General features: G+C 40.6%; 1 protein-coding gene across 1 annotated transcript in view; it reads right to left on the bottom strand.

The window, feature by feature from the left end:
* The window catches only part of atp6v1c2 (ATPase H+ transporting V1 subunit C2), a 37,580-nt gene extending 21,258 nt beyond the window's left edge, over positions 1-16,322 (bottom strand). The window contains exons 1-2 of the mRNA XM_048190318.1: positions 16,177-16,322; positions 13,844-13,911 (exon numbers count right to left, since the gene is read on the bottom strand). Coding sequence (XP_048046275.1) covers positions 13,844-13,911; positions 16,177-16,305 — 197 coding nt within the window. The 5' untranslated portion in view covers positions 16,306-16,322. The remainder of the gene's footprint in view (positions 1-13,843; positions 13,912-16,176) is intronic.
* Positions 16,323-19,587: the final 3,265 nt, after the last annotated feature.

Below are 19,587 nucleotides of genomic sequence, written 5' to 3'. Positions count from 1 at the left end.
GAGAAAGGAGAAAAAGAGAGGGCAGTTTCCACAACACATAAACATTGCAGCTGAGACAGGAAGATTCATGTCAGCTGGCACCTGAAACTGGACTCGACTGTATTGAGTGACTCAGTGATAATTGTATTACAGCAGCTCGAGTATTTCCCCATGCACAATCACTCAGAGGTACACGTGCCATAGGACACCAGTCCGATCTGGGAAGCTAGTCTTTATTGGTGATGTAGGAACAAGATGATAATGTGATGAAGGACCCACAAACTAACAAAACATCTAGGCCTATATTCTAATAAAAAGATTACTACATGATTTCTGTCATCTGATTGATAGTTTAGACTTTCTTTATAGGACTTGTACAAATGTCCTCCTTCAGCTTGTGGTTCATGTGTCTTTTTGCTGTGAATTTTTACTGATTTTTATAAAGTAAAAGTAAGAATAACTTTTATATTGTTAGTAATATCTCAAGATGGACATTTACTGAACTGAAGCAACTTTGGGTGAACTTGATTATCAATACATAATTTTTTAGGGGAAAACAATGTTAAAATGTGAGTATCAAATATGATCTATCAGGCTTATTAAGAACATTTATTTATCTCTCGATCATCATTATATTGCTTTGCATTAAACTGTATGTTTTAAAACTACAGAGCTTTGATCATGAAACTAAGCATTTAAATATCATTTGATTTATTAATGGGAGATATTGTAATGGTTATGTTCTGTTTGTGGACATTTGCAATATGTTGTGTTTCCTTTGGTTCCTGCCTTCCCTTCTTGGGTTTAGTTCCTGTTTGCTTGGTTCCCTTGTTTGTTTGTTTTTTGATGGGGCATTCTTCAGTTGCGGTGGCAAACGAGACACATCATTTATTTTTAAATGATACAATTTATTGCTATGTATTTTTTTTAATATGCTATATCCAGTCAAATGAAAGCTTAATGACTTTTGAAAAAGAAATAACTTTATGAATTCAGACACCGGATATGCCGGAGGCATTCCCAAAGCGACCCCTAGGGAACGCAGTGTCTGTTCCCTATTCTCAGGGAACCATGGTTACATGCATAACCTGAGATGATTTGTGGTGGGAACATGCAGATTTTCTTACACATGAAATCTCTCAAATTCAACAAAATATGTATTACAAAAAAAAAAACTTTTTTTCAAATGGAAAAGCAAAGTCCATTTGCAACTGTATTTCCTACGTCTTATGAGTTATGACCCTGTCATATTTAAATAGCAATCTCAATTACCACATCTGCTTTTTCACTTTCTTTGTGTCGCGTATGTAGCCTGCCAAAACTCAATTGCAATCGCAATTCATTTAGCATTTGAATTTCCAATGCCCTACCTGTCAGTCAGCGTAAGAGGTGGGACTATACTATGGGGCGTGTTTGTATGTGAAGTGACGTCACTCGCAGTTGAAAACCATAATTTAACAAAGGTATTTGTGTGGTTATACAAATGGTAATCAATACACCAGAAAAATACACTAGGTATTTTTTGTAAGGGTTGTTTTTAAAGGTTTGCTTTGATCGTGTTAGGTATTTATGCTTTTATTATTGCCTTATACAAAAATATATGCTGCTAGTTCAAATATCTTAACCCTTAATAAATCTCTTTTTCCCTAAAGCGGGGAAGATTTGTACTCCAATGTCAATGATGATGTATTGGACAACATTGTGGCTGAAATACAAAGAATTGACCCAAATGCTGGGTACAGGATTATACATAGGTCATCTTCAATCACAAGGTCTTCATATTCAGAGTATGAACAATTTGATAATATTTAGATGTCATGCTGTATTAGCTGACATTTGGTGGTTTTATATTAGAGGTTTTGGTTATATTGATTAAATATTCTTTAATACCAGAATGTGTAGAATTTAATATTTAATTACAGAATTTAAAAACAGAACATTAAAAAACATAAAAATCAAATTTTAATTGATGTAGGCTACATTAATTTTTTTGTACTTTATTTTCTTTATAGCTTCAAGGGTGTGCGTGTGTGAAGATTCGATCCACTTGGGACTCAATTGAGCAAGTTATCAATAAGCACATGTCATCACCGTTAATACTCTGTCTCTGGACCAAATGCAGTGTAGCACATAGACGGAAAACCACAAGTTAATAAGTTATTGGGAGTGATACATTGCTCAGTGTTTTTCCTGATTTGGGGCAGTACGTCATCCACATCTGCAAAGCTGGTTTAATATATAATCCACCGCTCTCACCTCTCCTTCCTTGCCTCACCTGCAGAGTAACAGAATACAGGACCACTAACATGGTTCTGGCAACAGCCTTCATTGATTTTGCCCGAAAAGGTTTTCCTTTGATGAAATACTTGGCCTGGTTCTGTGAGTTGGGCAAGTTCTCCTACCTACATGATGCCACACAAGTGTTTTTTTTTTGTTTTTTGTTTTTTTAATATAGTAAACTATTATGGCCATGAGAATGAGACAAGTCCTCTGCACAGACCCTATGGCCAGCTTCAACTCCTCCTCACTCCATATGCCGGTGTGATGGACCCTGATCTTCAAGCAGGATGAACTAGATGAAATATTCTGAATGATTTCAGTCTGCAGCTCTTACTTGTGATGCAGCCTGGAATTAAACCACACCATGTTTGTTCTCCTCTGTCCTCATTCCCCCGAGAGCCTGCGGCTCCATCTTGGCCCTCCAGTCTATAGATGTCACCCTGCTTTGTTTTGAATCATTATTATCATTGCTTATTGTTTATGTTATCATCACCATATACCTGATATTAAGTTTGCCGATCACATTAATCTGATGTCGCTAGCTTTTAATTATTTTAATCTAAATCGGTATCACAGTGCATTTCACTAGCCTGTTAACTGGTCATCCGTGCATACCATATTTTCTAGTCATGGGGCAAAACACCACTCTTCTGTTCCAATCAGAACATCAAACAGGTTCTCCCCACTCAGTGACGCACACACTGAGAATCCTGTTGAAAGTGCCCTAGTTATTGGCCATTCTATTACACGGAACGTGACAATAGAGACTCCAGCCACCATACCTGAGCGAGCTCTTAATGCATTATAGTCCATCACGTCTATTGCAATCTCAGAATTCAGGCCAGCTCATAATGCCGAGAATATCAAAATCAATCAAATCACTTATTTTTTCTGTATTATGTGGGCCAGACAAGTAATTTGGCAATGTCACTTTGTAAAAAAGACTAAGGGCCAAATTTACTAACAGCTTGCGCCAGCGCAAACCTTCTTTTTGCATTAAAAAACTACTGTCAGGATTTACTAAAGACACGCAGTGCACAATTAGCGCTGAAAAGGCGTGGACTGAGTTGTTTTTGCTGCTGAACTTATTGCATATGCATTTGAAAGAGTTTCCCTTTCAGACGCAAAATATATGGAAGGAGAGTATTTAAATGAATCACACAATGCAATTTACTAATATTTGCGCTAGTCAGTTTACTGGTATTTGCGCCATTATTTAACGCTCAAAAAAAGCATGTCTTTACCCATTTTGCGACATGACTGCAGTTGTTGCTGCTGGGAGGAGAAAAGCACTATATACTGTAAATGAAGATGACTTGACTTGACTTGATCTTCTTCTCCTCTGCTTTGCCTTGGTCTCCACTTCTCCCAGCGCCACCTCATTCCATCAGGCTCCTGGCTCCACCCTGGCTTTCCCTCCATTGTTTCCGCCTTGGGCCCTCATCTTAATGGTTCTGCTTTGGGTGGATCTCTGGCTCCTTTGTCCTCCCTGGCTCTTCCCTCTATCAGCTTCACCCTCTGCCAGCTCCTCCAGGGCCTTGTCTGTCTTCAACTCCTTGTCCATTGCCTAAACCAGGAGTTCTCAAAGTCTGGACTCCGGTCCGGATCCGGTGGGAATTCAATCCGGACCCGCCTCCATTTCATATTTCAAGAACACTGTTTGTGTGTAAGGGACTAAAAGTGTGGATTTCCTACTTTGATAAACACATGTTAAACTTGTAAATCATTTGTGTAGTTTTTTATGTCTTTTTGGAAATGGTCCGAAATGAAAGCGAAGGCGAGATATGTAAATTTTTTGTGACATTGTTGTCATGACATCCAGTGAATGTATGATGTTTGATAGAATCGGGCGACACTTCATCGCAGTGAGTGTTTGGATGGGTGAGGATGTCAGTTTCCAGGAAAATAAAAGTTGATGAAGAAAATAGAGTTTTCAAAGATGATTGGACAGAGAGGTATGCGTTCATTTTCCCCCAATCCAGCACAAAGCCGTTCTGTTTGCAACGAGACAGTTTCAGTTGTGAAGAGTGGAAATGTCAAACGCCAATATGAAACAAAACAGACATTTTAGCTGCTTTTCCACCATCGGGTCGCACTGTTTTTAGAATGGTGAGGAACAGTTCCAGTGGTATTTCCACTTGAGCCTGGATCAGATGGCACGATTACAAAAACCGTTCTCGGCTCAGAATTCTTGGCATGGTTGTTTTTCTCTGTAGCTGGCTGCGCTCTATTTGAGCGATGTAAACACAAATTAATAATAAAATTAAAAGAAATATCTGATCATCCTCCATAATGTGGTCGTTATTAACATCTCATATCACAACACCGTTGTGTTACAAGGCAATGACAGACGCTTTTGTATTACATTACCAAGGGGCGGCCGTTATCAGCCCCACAGCGGAAAATGAAAATGGACAAGAGTATCTCACCAATCCATATACTTATATATAAAAAGACACCTATTATGGCGAAAAACAGCAGTTGAATGGGAGTTGAGCATGCCCAGGCAGCTCTCGAGAGAGCACTGTGCAGTCAGTGCACTGTGAAAAACTCACTCTCAGGACACTGTGTAAAGTGGATCTGACAGAGGCATTAGAGACGGGCGCTGCCCTTTCTCTGCCCTTACCTTCCAGGTTCAGTGCCGTTTCCCAGGTGGAAGCACGCTCTGCGGTTTCTTCCCCCGTGTTGAGGCACCGTTATTTCACATGTCCAGCTCTGAGGAGGTGGATATTGTGATATCGATCTGAGGACTCACTACCTCACGCACATATCGTGTTCCAAAACCACACGTTTATTATTCCAACATCAAAAATGATTCAGTTGTGTTTGAAAGCCATGACTATTGTTTATTTGAAATATTCAGACCGTGATTGTCACAGTTCCCGTGTTTCCCGGACTCCATTTCCCACAATCCTCTTGTCTCCACACCTGCACTCACTTCCCTCGTCTTCTCCCCATCAGCACTCATCACCTGCACCTGGACTTCCTCATCAGCACTCCCCATATAATGGACTCACTCCCTTCACTCCCTGTCCGATCTTGTTGTTGGTTAATGTGTGTACAGTGTGTATTATCTCCTGCGTTACTCATTAAAACCCTGTATTGTGGATATCCGTTCAAGTCTCGTCTCTTCAGCACAGCACATCGTAACAGAGATATACTTGTCTGATTATTTTCTCGATTTAATTGAGAAGTTAAATCAAATATCTTTCTGAATTTAGGGAGTGGAGCATGCACGTCAGTTCAAAAATAAAGTTAGCAGCTGACAGGGTACATTCATAAAAATGTCCCGAAGTGTAAAGAAAGAAATGCACTAGTGGAAGTTTTTAGCTCCACTCCTGTTGGCTTTATTCTCGAGGGAATAAAAGTCTAACGCAAGGCTCGGTGTGACGAACAGGGCGGGCGAGAGCCGTGAGGGAACGGCGCGAGGCCGGTGACGCGAGTGATAATGAGCATCACCTGCGAGGTGTGCCGGCCTCGAGTCTCTCACGGAGGAGCTCCGGAGGCATAAAAGGAGGAGCGACGTCAGTGAAGGACGAGAGAGGACCAGGCCTGAACTTTATTTTATGTTTTATTATGTTTGTGTCACCGGCAGACGTCCGCGAGGGTCTGCCGGCATTACTTTCGTTTTGTTCTTTGTTTATTTTATATTAAAGTTTTGTTGAACATTCGCCGGTTCCCGCCTCCTTCTTCCCACATTTACGAACTGTGTTACACTCGGATCTCGCGTATGCCGAGGCAGCGCGTGGATTAAGCCTGCAATAAAGAATATATAGCTCGGATCTCACATTTGCAGAGGCTGCGCATAGATTACATGCACGTAGTATATATTGTATATAATGTGTTTATATATATTTGGAGGGAACTGAGTAGACGGGAGTTTCCCTTTCTCTCTTTCCCTATAATACCTTGCAAACTATTACAAGCTATAATTCTTTTTGTATTCTAATATATTCAGCCTGTCATTTTTGACTGTTTGTTTTGGGCTGCATTTAATTTGAGGATTAAATGAAATATTGAATACATTAAATTCTGAGGAATTTAAAAGAAAAGAGGCCGGTATGCTAACCCTGCCACCTCGTGTGCTTCAGGGCGCAGCGGTTTCCAGTGATCCTCCAAGAAGAGGAGGGTCATAGAGTGGTCAGTTCAGTTGTTCCCTGCCGGCTCGCCGTTTCAGGGCACTGGTCTGACCGTTCATCCAAAAAAAAAAAAGTGTCGCCACCCTTGCTTCCCCGCAGAAAGCTTGGGGACCGGGACAGGTGACATAGCTGAAGTCTTTGTGAGGTAAGACAGATCTGCACACTGTTATTATCACCAAGAAGGCTTCAAAGAGGTCCTGACGCCAGTGGCATGGGACATTCGAGGGTAGCCCCCTTCCGAAGAGGGTTCTTTACCACACCATATGGTATCCGCCCCTCCTCGGTGCCCTCAGGGGGCCGTTCTGCTAACTCTGCCACCCAGTGTGCTTCAGGGCGCAGCGGTCTTGATTTGACTGTTCCTTGCCGGTTTGCCATTTCAGAGCACCGAGTCAAGTGCTCAAAAAACACCAGAGGCCAGTCTCGAGAGACTGGTTCCCTTAGTAAATTTTCTGGCAGAATGGAAACTTCTCCCAAATATCTCAAAATGGGTGCTGCTCACAATAGAAAAGGGTTACAAATTCGGGTCTCGCCCACTCCAGTTCAATGGGGTCCTTTCCACGGTGGTGGCCCCCGAGCAGTCTCTGGTAATGGAACAGGAGGTTATGACGCTCTTGCAAAAAGGAGCTATAGAAGGGGTTCTCCTCTCAGCAAGCTGTCAGGGTTTTACAACCGATACTTCATTGTTCCAAAGAAGAATGGAGGACTGCGTCCTATTATAGATTTACATGTGTTAAATCGATCCATACAAAAGCTCAAGTTCAAGATGCTAACACTGAAACAGATTATCCCACAGATCAGGTCCGAGGACTGATTTGTGGCGATAGACCTGAAAGACGCTTACTTTCATGTGTCCATCCATCCTCAGCACAGGAAGTTCCTCAGGTTCGCTTTCGGGGGCGAAGCTTACCAATACAGAGTTCTTCCTTTCAGCCTATCCTTATCACCCCGCACATTTTCGAAGTGCGTGGATGCAGCCCTGGCTCCGCTAAGACTCCAGGGCATCTGCATGCTAAATTATATCAATGACTTATATCAATGGGGTGAAACTAGGCCAGTCACTCACTGTCAAACAGTTTCAGAGACTGTTGGGTCTGATGGCAGCTGCGTCCAACGGGATACCATTTGGCCTGCTGCACTTGAGACCCTTGCAGTGGTGGCCAAGGGGTTTTCTCCGAGGGGAAATCCTTTTCGCACAATCAAAGTCATGCGGCGATGCCTTCATGCTCTGGTCGTGTGGAAAAAGCCTTGGCTCCTGTCTTAAGTACCTGTGTTGGGGGTTCCTTGTCGTCGCATAATGCTTACGACGGACGCTTCCCTCACGGGCTGGGGGGGCAATCATGAGTGGTCGCTCAGCTCAGGGTCTCTGGGAGGACCATCAGAGTTCCTGGCACATAAATCGGCTGGAAATGATGGCGGTATTTCTTGCAGTAAAAGATGCAGATTGGCACGTCGGATCCTCCTGTGGGCCCATGGGAAGCTCCTCTCACTGAGAGCAGCTTACATCCTAGGGCATCAAAATGTGGGAGCAGACGCCCTGTCGAGGCAGGGGCCGAGCCCCGGGGAATGGAGACTCCACCCCCGAGGTGGTGGAGCTCACATTGGAAAACTTCGGTCGAGCGGAAGTCGACCTATTTGCTTCAGGGGAATCAACCCAGTGTCCACTGTGGTTCTCCCTATCTCATCCAGCACCATTGGGTCTGGATGCCATGGTACAGATGTGGCCGAGGCTGCGTCTGTATGCATTTCCACGTTTGCTCTGCTCCCAGGAGTTCTGGAGAAAGCACGCCAGGAAGGGGTCAGTCTAATATTGATAGCCCCGTACTGGCCAACCAGAATATGGTTCTCAGACCTAGTGTCACTTCTAGACGACTCCCTGATGGAGCCTCCTCTCAGGCAGGACCTCAAGCGGGCGGCATGATAATTCATCCACGCCCAGAACTACGGAGACTGTGGGCCTGGCCTCTGAGGGGGCCAGGCTCATAGATGCTGCTCTCCCAGCTGAGGTTGTGGAGACCATACTCCACTCCAGAGCTCCCTCCACGTGGAAGTTGTATGCGTATAAATGAAAACTGTTCTCTACTTGGTGTAGACAAAGCAATGTGGACCCTGTCTACTCTTCTATTAGCCTTGTGCTTCAATTTCTCCAAGACAAGTTCTCGGATGGTTTTATCCCCTTCAACCTTGAAGGTTTATGTTGCGGCCATTTCGGTCATGCTTCTCTGGGGGATTCCTCGGTAGGTCGAGACCCCCTTTTTATACGCTTCCTCTGTGGTACTGAGGCTGAGGCCTTCAGTACGTACAAGGACTCCGGCCTGGGACTTGGCCGTGGTATTAGAAGGGTTAGCTGAGGCTCCCTTCGAACCACTAGAGGAAGTTTCAGAGAAACTCCTCACCCTAAAGACCATATTTCTACTGGCTATTTCATCTCTTAAAAGAATATGAGATCTTCAAGCACTTTCAGTTGCTCCTTTGTGTTTGAAATTCGCTCCTGGAATGGTCAAAGCATTCCTGCACACTAGACCAGGCTATATGCCTAAGGTCCCCACCAACATCCTGGGTCCCATCGTACTTCGGGCCTTCTATCCTCCTACATTTACAACTTCGGATCAGGAGAAACTCAATCTTCTCTGCCCAGTGAGGGCTTTAGATGCATATGTCCACAGAGCTGCCCTGTGGCGTAAGACAGATCAATTGTTTGTGTGTTACGGGTCTCCTAAGAAAGGAGGCCCAGCATCTAAGCAGAGAATGAGCAAGTGGGTGGTTGAGGCTATCTCACTTGCTTATGAGGTGGCCGTCTCCATTAGCTGTCTGTGTCCACTCTACTAGGGGTATGGCGGCCTCAAAGGTCTTAATGTCAGGAGCATCCATTAACTCCCTCGGGTCGGCAGGCACGCCGGCGTGATCACCGCGTTTTTTTTCTAACCAGTATGAAAGAGACTCAAAATACTCCGTCAATGTTGCACATACAATTAAGAGCTATACACCATTTTAATCTGTGGAAATTCTTCTTTTATTTGTGTACACTCAGAGTAAAAACAAAATGTTTTGCTTTTTGTAAAATAAAGAAAACTAACATGATGCGTGATCTCTCGTCTCCCTCTGAACGAAGTCCAATCTGATAGTTCTCAGAAAATGAACTGTAATTTAGTGAATACTAATCACAAAAAAATGAGACTTCTGTCTAAAAAAACGTTGAAATGTCAGGTTTTAAATCGTGTAAGTCAAATCGAAAACAAACCTTCTGTGTTTATGTAATCTGTATGAAAAGAGAGCCATGTCAGAAGTCCTTGATTCAGCTCATTATCCGCTAATGCGGCCACGCCCACGGAGCCAGCACTATTCAGACGCAAATTCAGAGGCAATACATGCATTCATCGTCTCAATCGTGTATTTATTGTCTTGAAAAGTGTTTTGAATAGCCATAGTTAGCGATCTCTGGCCTCTGTTAGTTCAGTTATTTCCTGGATTGCCTATTCTTCTTTAGCATTGGCATTTGTGGACTAAAAGTGCACAGAGCGCCCTCCGGCTGCAAGTATGAATTGTAAACACAGTATCCAGCGTTCACAGTGACGACAATAAATAATTAATAAATACTCCTCTGTATAGAAAATTGACATAAACATGAGAATCCATCAATATTTCTCCAAATGTGCATGCTTTTAAGATAAAAGCCTATATGAAATGCCATAGAGGTAACATAACTGTTCAGACACTTTGTATCATAGAAATACATTATATTTTAATAATAGAATACCATTATTTTAAATTGTAATAGTATTTCACAGTATTGCTGTTTTTTCTGTATGTTTGATTTACATTATGATGAGCTTGAGACATGATCACAGAGGGTTTTTTCACAGCCTATCTGACTGAAAGGCCTCATTATTTATGCAGGTCATTAGAGCTCTTTTATGTGATTCTTTTGTCTTCTCAGGTGGGAATCACCCATTATTCATGATTATGTCACGATCACCTGTGAGTGTTCCCTTCAGCCTTTAGAGGGCACTCTGTCCCGGACTGTCATTTCCACTTGTCTCATGGACTACATTCCCCATACACACTTCCCGGACTAATCACCACTCATCATTGCACCCAGCTGTTGTGTATTTGGTCATTAGTGTCTGTCTATTTAGTTTGAGTGTTTGATGTCATGTGTCTCCTGATTCCCCGGTTGTCTGGTTTGGTTTTTCTTTATGTTATTTTGTTCCTGTTTGTTTGGACTGTCTTATGGTTTTTGACCCTTGCCGGTTCTGTGGATAACGATTCTGGATTTCCCCAATAAATGTCTCTGCTGCAAATGGATCTTCATCTTGTTTTCATGTGAACCGTGACAGATTATTCACGCCTCCATGCATACTGTGTTTCTTGACCAAAGATGTTTTAGAAAATTTAAATCTCTCTATTGTTTTATATGAAGGAGTAGGAATGATAATTTTTACATAATTTTGAAGCAAAAACTCTAGTCTACAATCTCCAATACCCAGAAGTCTTGTGAACACAGATTTAATATATATTTTTTGGCTTTATTTCAGTAACTTAAGTTTTTTGTTTTTTCAATAACCACACATAAACGTTATTCCTTCAAAAATACAAACATGTACATACATGTTCCTCACATATTATGGTAGCCTAGTTTGTGCTGAATACAGTGTAATGACACTTTTGCCATTAATATGTTTATGAACAACTGAAAAAAGCACAAATGTCAGGGCATGTCAAAACTTCTCCAGGCCCCAAATCAGCCTCAGACCCCTGAGGGTTAATGACATATGTGGTTCAGCTGGATGGTCATCCCAGCACACATTTATTAGGTTTTACAACCTGGACGTAGGCTCCACTCCGAGCCACTCCTCAGTTCTGTCTACAAGATAACAGACAGGTACTTGGTTCTACGGCGTAGTTGGGACAGCGTTCCCATAACGTCATATGACGTAACGTCGACAGTTCCCATGAAAGGGAACTTCTCAGGTTACTTGTGTAACCCTGGTTCCCTGAATACGAGATGCTACGTCACGTTGCCGTATCCTCGGCATACCTGTGAGCGTCTTGCTTCAGCCATAATCCAGAAGCTAGCGTTCTTTGTTCTGGGTATGCTTTATAGTTTCCTGGTCCGTGACGTCACCCGTCTCTGACGTCTCGTCTCATCATTGGTTAGATACAAGACTGCTTCATGATGCAATCACACAGAGGGTTCCCATAACGTCATATGACGTGGCGTCTCATTCCCTATTCAGGGAACCAGGTTTACACAAGTAACCCGAGACGTTTTGTAATAACCAATTATTTCGAACCTTTGGCATTGATGAAAATTCAGATTTGGATCATTGAATGTAGACTTTGAGAACCCCTGGCCTAAATCCCCAACCTCCCTTCTCTGTTGGACTAGTTACAACACAAGTGTGAAGGGGGAGAACTGTAATGGCTATGTTCTGTTTGTAGACTTATGTTGTGTTTTCTTTGGTACCCGTGTTTAGTTCCTGGTGACTTTGTTTCCTCGGTTTCTGATTATTTCCTTTGTTACCATGGCTAATCATTGGTTAATTGATTTATGTTCAACTGTGTCTTGTTTGGTTCCTCTTTTAGCCGGTGTATTTAAAGGGATAGTTCACCCAAAAATGAAAATTCTGTCATCATTTACTCTCCCTCAAGTTGTTCCAAACCTGTATGAGTTTCATTCTTCTGCTGAACATAAAGGAAGATATTTTGAATAAAGTTTGTAACGAGGCTGCTTTGGGGCACCATTGACTTCCATAGTAGGAAAAAAAAAATACTACAGAAGTCAATGGTGCCCCAGAACTGTTCAGTTTCCCACATACTTCAAAATATCTTCCTTTATGTTCATCAGAACAAAGAAATTTATACAGGTTTGGAACAACCTGAGGGTGAGTAAATGATGACAGACTTTTCATTTTTGGGTGAACTATCCCTTTAAGCCCACGGTTTTGCTCTACTCTCTGTCCTGTATTGTCTTTGCTGTTTGTTCAGCCATTATGTTTTTGCCACTCTGTGTTTTGGAACACCATGTTTGTTTTTAGTTTGTTTATTAAATGTTTAAGAGTGCTGCGATTGGATCCACCTCTTGCCTCAGCTGCACTGTAACAGATACAGAGTGTCAACTGATATTTATATGCATTTTAGGTTGTTTTACATAATCAGAATTTCATCTTACTTTTTTGTACAACAGAAGTGATTCAATCAAAAACCAACTTCAGCTCGATAATAATTTTCCTATTATCACTGTGAAGCTCCTTTGAAACAATATGTATTGTGAAAAGCGTTATATAAATGAAAATGACTTGACTTGAATTTTTGGCCATATAATGGCCTTTATGGCCAGTCAGACTTGTAACCCGAAGGTGTTAGTACCGACAGGAAATGTACTAGGTGGGGGTAATGAATGAACAGTGCTCTCTTCCACTCTCATTACCCACAACTGAGATGCCCTTGAGCAAGCTACCTAACCCCCAATCGCTCCGCAGCAACAACAGCTGCCCACTGCTCCAGGTGTGTTCACTGTTCACGGTGTGTGTGTGTGTGTGTGTGTGTGTTTGTGTGTGTGTGTGTTCGATACTCACTGCTGTGTGTGTGCACTTGGATGGGGGAAATGCAGATCACAAATTGTTATGGGATACCATATCACATTCACTAAATATCAGCAACTGCACAAAATTGCATGTTTTAGCTCAGTTTGAGGTTATATATCAGATTCTAGATGAACCATAAATGCCTGATACAAATATGATACTTAAAAAACATATGCATTTTTTAAAGATTTTCTTTTAGATTTTATCTAAAAGCTCAATAAACTGTTTCATAAAAAAAAAAAAGAAAATAAAAAAAGAAAAGTTGCATATGTCAGGCTTTACAGGGTATCATAACATTTGGTGATTTCAAACACATTAAATATTTCATTATTTGAATCAATTAACGAGTTAGTTTTCCCATATAATCTTTAAGCTAATAATAAGATTATAATAATAAGATTAAGCGTATTTGGCTTGCTGTCCGCTGTGGAAGAGCTCGAGGAAGCAGCTTCAACTCGAGCTTGGATATTCCCCCCAGAGGGACTACTAGTGCCTGGAAGAGTATGATAAATGAGATGCCTAAATTATGTTGGTGGAGTTGGGGAGGTGGAGGGTTATTGAAACCAACGCAAGGTGAGTAGCTGCTTATATGCTCTGGCCAGTAATTGAAAGATTAGATGGGTTCACTCTTCCCGAAATTACATTTGTGAACTTCACTAATTATTACTGTAAATTTACAGTAAGTTGCTAGTTGTAAACTGGAAACCTATATAAGCTGAGTCAAAGGTAGGCCTACTATTATTATTATTAATATTATTATTGGAATGCATTATAATAAAGAAGGAAGTGATAGTTCAGTAAAGACATTCAGTAAAGATATTGACATACATATAAATGTATTTTTAAAGCAAGAGTGCTTACCCCTCTGTATAGGAGTCGAGTCGGGACAGGTCATCAGAAAGCCCCAGCAGCACATCCAGTGTTCCTACCTTCATAATCATCAGAACAAAGAGTTACACAACCTACATCAACGGCATTATACACAAATTAAACATAAGAAAGTATTTGGTTTGTCTGCCTCTCATATGTTGAGGTTTTTCCAGGAGTTTAATGGGCCCGAGGGCCCATTTCACTGCACGGTCCCCGGAAATGTATATGACTTAAAACTTTGAGAGGTCAAACATTTAGCCCATATATAAGGTTTTACCATCTGAAGCTGAAATTAGCATTCTGATTTTGAGAAGCGTGCTCCTGAAAGAGACATTTCACTGAAGCAGGCAATCTAACACCTGTAATGATTCACTGACTGACACACCGGTCAGCTCTTTTTGTTTCCATTAATTCATATGGAACAAACTGTTCACTAACTAGAATCATGTTGCAATCACATTGTTTGTGAATAGAACTCATTTATTCCATTATCATTTTCTATCAACTTCTGTTAAAGGATTAATTTACCCAAAAGTGAAAATTTCCTGATTATTTACTCACAGACCATCCAGGATGTATAGGACTTTTTTTCTTCAGATGTAGTCCTTTATTGATGGTCCGAAATCCATATTTAGGCAGCTTCAAAGGGCACTACATGACCCCAACCAAACAAATAAGGGTTTTCTCTAGCAAAACAATCAGTCATTTTCAAAAAAAAAAAATAATAATAATGTTTCATTCTGAAAATGACTGTAGACCCTTCATTCATCGGCTGGAGCCGTTTGAAGGCTTTTGTTCATACAACAGTCACTGGGCACCAAAACTGTTCCACAGAAGAAATGAAGTCATTGGAATGGAGGTTTGGGATGACATCGAGGTGAGTAAATGATGACAGAATTTTAATTTTGGGGTGAAATTATACTTTTCTTACCTGTATCTAAGAATCACAGGGGTCTTATATCATTTTGTTTATGGGGTCTATTAGAACACGTTTATATCATTCAATGTTCAAAAACTCATTATTTTTCTTATAATTTACATTCTTGCAGCAACTGTTTTCACCTTCTGTCTGAACGCTCTGTTTTAGGCTGTATCCGAAATCACATACTTTCGTACTATATAGTAGCCGTAAAAGAGTATGTGACAATAGTAGTACGTCCAACTTCACAGTACTCATAGAGTAATGGCAAAACGATGGAGAGTTTACTATCCCATGAGGCTTTGTGAATGGCAGTGAGGTTATGCAACTGACGCTGATTCTAGACAGAACAACATTTTTTAGCGGTCGCGAAGTAATAATTTATTCAAAATAAATACCTACCCAAAGAGTATGTGATTTGAGACACAGCCTTAGTTTTGGTTTATTCTGAAAGTCTGCACTGATTGGTCAGCTGGCCCCAGTCTGTTGTGATTGGTCTACCGCTTAGAGCATGTGTCGCAAATGTAACGCCCCTTACCATATATAATACCACATGTGACCCTGGACCACAAAACCAGTCATAAGTCACACGGGTATATTTGTAGCAATAGCCAACAATACATTGTATGGGTCAAAATGATCGATTTTTATTTTTTGCCAAAAATCATTAGAATATTAAGTAAAATTTCTTTTTTTTTTTTTTTTTTTTTTTGTCAATTTATTTTTGTGAGTGGATATGCGTTGGGACTTCATTTGGACAATTTTAAAGGCAACTTTTCTCAATATTTAGATATTTTTGCACCCTCAGATTCCAGATGTTCTAAATAGTCGTATCTCGATCAGTTATTAACAAACCATACATCAATGGAAATCTTATTTATTGAGCTTTCAGATGAAAAAATGACCCTTATGACTGGTTTTATGGTCCAGTTCGTTCCTGGAACAAAACTCAAGACTACAACTGAGGCATTTCTAACATGTAAAAAAGCATAATAAGACCTCATGAATATAACTCAATAAATGTTTAGTTTGAACATTTTATGAAGCTTAAGCACCTCCTTTACTGACTCTTGATTGAAAAAGACATTAAAACTTTTTGTTAAGAACTTCCACCACTGGTCAAGCACAAGTTTGTTTATTCTCCGTTGATCATTGACCTTCAGCAACAAGATCCCAGCTAACAGGGAACTTTGCTAACGTTCTGCCAAGTTTCTCTCAAAGTTATGAACAAACGTTTTTCCAGTAACATTAACAGAACATGCCTTCAAAGTTGTCTGGTCTTCACTAATATTCCTAAACATTATTTGCTGGGATGCAACTGTGAGCATCAAACTGGCATAAAGTGACCCATCTGACTGAGAAACTCCAGAGCCCAGATGTTGAAGAAGAAGAAGAGGTTTCTTACCTTGAGCTCTGGGACGTGGAGTCTGGAGCTCGTGGCCAGACCTGATTTAGCTGCGACCCGTTTGAGTTTCTCCAAAGACTGACAGCTGATTTTATCCAGAGGAACCGAAATCAGCCAGAACTCCATCATGGATGTGCTTCTCACCTGTGACAGGAGTCTGTGGCTCAGAACGAGGCAGATGATGAACTCCAGTGGAAGTGCACTGACCGCTCGCTGACTGTATCACTGACTACAGTGTCTGAGCAGATTAGGTTTCTCAGACAGACGAGCGCAATTCTCATGTTCAGAAGACACTAAAGTTTTATGATGAGAGTAAGTGAGGTAATGCCTCATCAAATGCTCGGTCAGATCCATCTTCAGCTTTCAGAACACACAATGGTATTTAATATCACCTGTTACAGTTGTTTGTGAATTTATTTATTAGTTTGTTTGTTTATATTTAATTAATTAATATTTAATTAAACTGTTACGCAAGGCCTACAAGTTCATCCTGAATTTTAGAACAAATAATAAGCAATTCATGACTGACACTTACCTAGTTTGTCCTATTTCCTGTGTATTCTGCACAGGCAGGTGTCAAATGAAACAATGAATGAAGATAAATATGAATTGAATTGAAAGAATGAGGTGTATGTAGTTCAGGTGGTGTGAGGCGAGTGAGGTAAGGCCGACAGTGACTGTTGTGTAAAGTGATCGCTGTGAGAGAACAGGTGTTGAGTGCAAACATTACCATAATGAAACACACACGCTCTTCTCACATTGCATAATGCAGTTTGTTTCTTTAAGCATTACTGTCTGCTTATTTTGGATGTGTAGGCAGTTACTGTATCATTCTTATTTTCTTTTTCTTCTGGCTGGAGATCTAGGGCTTAGAAATGTAAAATTTGAAGTTAAATTTAACACCGTGAGAGGGCGTCGTCTCTTCTGTGCCGATACTGGGTCAGTCTCAAACCCTCAAGCTTCACCTGTGTGTCACTGCACCACTTTAGAGCTTATATTAGAAAATCTGCTGCTTCTCCTAATTTCTCTCTCTCTTTTTTTAAGTCAGCAATTAACAGAAGATGCAATATTCTTTTCTTCTCTATTGTGCCGTATATCCGAGTGAAACGCTTCAGGAACAAGAACAAATGTAGGGCGGGGCTTGATTCTGTCTGTGGGGAATTGATTGGATGGTTGTGGTTTGCTATTGGTGGATCTCATGTGAGTGACAGGTTGCCCCGCCCTCATCATCAGAGAAGAGAAGAGATGCTGCAAGAGGAAGATATTCTGATTCAAGATTATGAGGACACATGAATTTAACACAATAATGATGTGCACCGATAAATCATTATAATAAATACTGCATTATTCAATAAATAAATAAAAATAGTCAATTTTGATTTCATTGTAACTTCAATTAAAAATATTTTCGAACAAATAGTTTCCAATGACCTTCCTACAACTCCTCACCATGTGACCAGCATCATGTGATGTTTGTTACATGTTCCCAGGACTCTTATGTTGTTCTGTTCCTGTTTCTGGTTCCATCGTTTGCCAGTCTTTGTAGTTTTCACCGTTGATGTTCTTCATTGCTCCAGGTGTGTCTTGTTAGTGTATTACCCAGTGTGGATATGCCCTTGTGTTTTCTCTCTGTCCTCTGACAGTGGTTGAATAGATGGTCTGTGTTCCTGTTCCCCACATTCCTTGTTTCCCAGTTCTTGTTTTGCTTTTGTATTCAATAAATGAATCCTTTGCATTCAGATCCGTGTCTTTGCCTGCCATCTCATCTGCTTCCCTAGATTACAATGTTATTTTCTTCTGTGATGTACATCTAATACAAGTGTCTTCTCATTGTTCATTTTATCTACATTATTTTATCTACAATTACCTATTTTCATTAGGCATATTAACTGACATTATGAATGCAATTTGACAGAGAGGTCATTTGAGCTCTTTTATTACACACACACACACACACACACACACACACACACACACACACACACACACACACACACACACATACACTCCACTACTGGTGCAACACACATAACAATCCGAAAATCAAAACCAAAATTACATCAGCACAACATCACAATGATGCAAAAACTTGTGAAAATGAGATCCAGGCAGTAGATAAAGTTGATGAAAAATTTTTTATTAATTACAATTAAATTTAGCCTCACACGCAAACTTTAATAGATAATGAAAATACTTAATAAAACCAAAAGGTAAAATAACAACCATAAAGAAGCAGTCAATAGTTAATAATAAAATTTAGAGCAGCACTTCTCAAAGTCCGGACTCCGGTCCGGATCCGGACCCGGAGGGGATTCAATCCGGACCCGCCTCCATTTCGTATTTCAACAGCAGTAATTGTGTGTAAGGGATTAAAAGTCTGGATTTCCTACTTTGATAAACGCATGTCATAATCATTTGTTTAGTGTTTCATGTCTTTTTGGAGATGGCGAGATATTTAAAGTTTTCCTCCGTGATTCAGTTGCCATGACATCCAGTGAGCATATAGGCTACTTTTGATGTAATTGGGCACGAGTTGCGCGACGCGACACTTCACGCGCAGTAAGCGTTTGAATGGGTGTGGAGCAGTGGTTCTCAACCTGCGGCCCGTCACAAATGTAAATGCGGCCCGCGATATGCCGACCACAATAATAATAATAATAATAAAAAAAATTAGCATACAATTTATTTTTGTTTTAAAATTTAAATTAAAGTGAATTTAAAAAAATATAAATGAGCTATAATGCTTTATTTGTCATATAAAATAATTTTGGTGAGCATTTATTATTTTCAGACATCAGGCAATGTAGGCTAATGACGCAATCACTCAGTTAACGAAACAAACACAAGTGCGCGCTTAGGAAGAGTTCAAACAGTAGCCATTAATTTTGTAAATTTAAGCCTCAAAATGGTCAAATTTGTTATTAAAGGAGAAAAACTAAATGTGGAAGATAAAATGAAGGAACACAAGCAAACAAGAAGAGTCGCAGCATCAGCAGCAAAGGTAAGAAGAATGGAACAATCAGTTTTCTGTTAATGAGCGAGATGGGCAGCCTTCTTGTTTGCTCTGTAGTAAAGTAGCCTACTTGATAAGCAAAACCTACAATTTCAAAAGAATGAACTGTGAATTCGATGTGTTTGACTGATGTATTTTAAATCAGTAAAAATAACCGCATCAGCGCACCCGCGGCTGGATGAGCCCAACTCAGCGCGCGCTCGCGGATCCGATGCTTCGCCAGGGATTGCGACATGACAGAAAGCTTGATATCGTCAGAGATTGTAATTAGCCTACAGTGCACTCATTGTTGTTTGTAAAAAGAGCTGAGTAATATTTGCTTATTAAGGCGTTTATGTGATTGTTTGGTGACTATTGCGATGATGTTGAAGAGAGTCATAAAGTCATACAGAATTAAA

Source organism: Megalobrama amblycephala, linkage group LG5 (genome assembly GCF_018812025.1).
Source record: "Megalobrama amblycephala isolate DHTTF-2021 linkage group LG5, ASM1881202v1, whole genome shotgun sequence".
In the NCBI taxonomy this organism is placed as follows: Eukaryota; Metazoa; Chordata; class Actinopteri; order Cypriniformes; family Xenocyprididae; genus Megalobrama; species Megalobrama amblycephala.
This window is presented reverse-complemented; position numbering and strand designations above follow the sequence as displayed.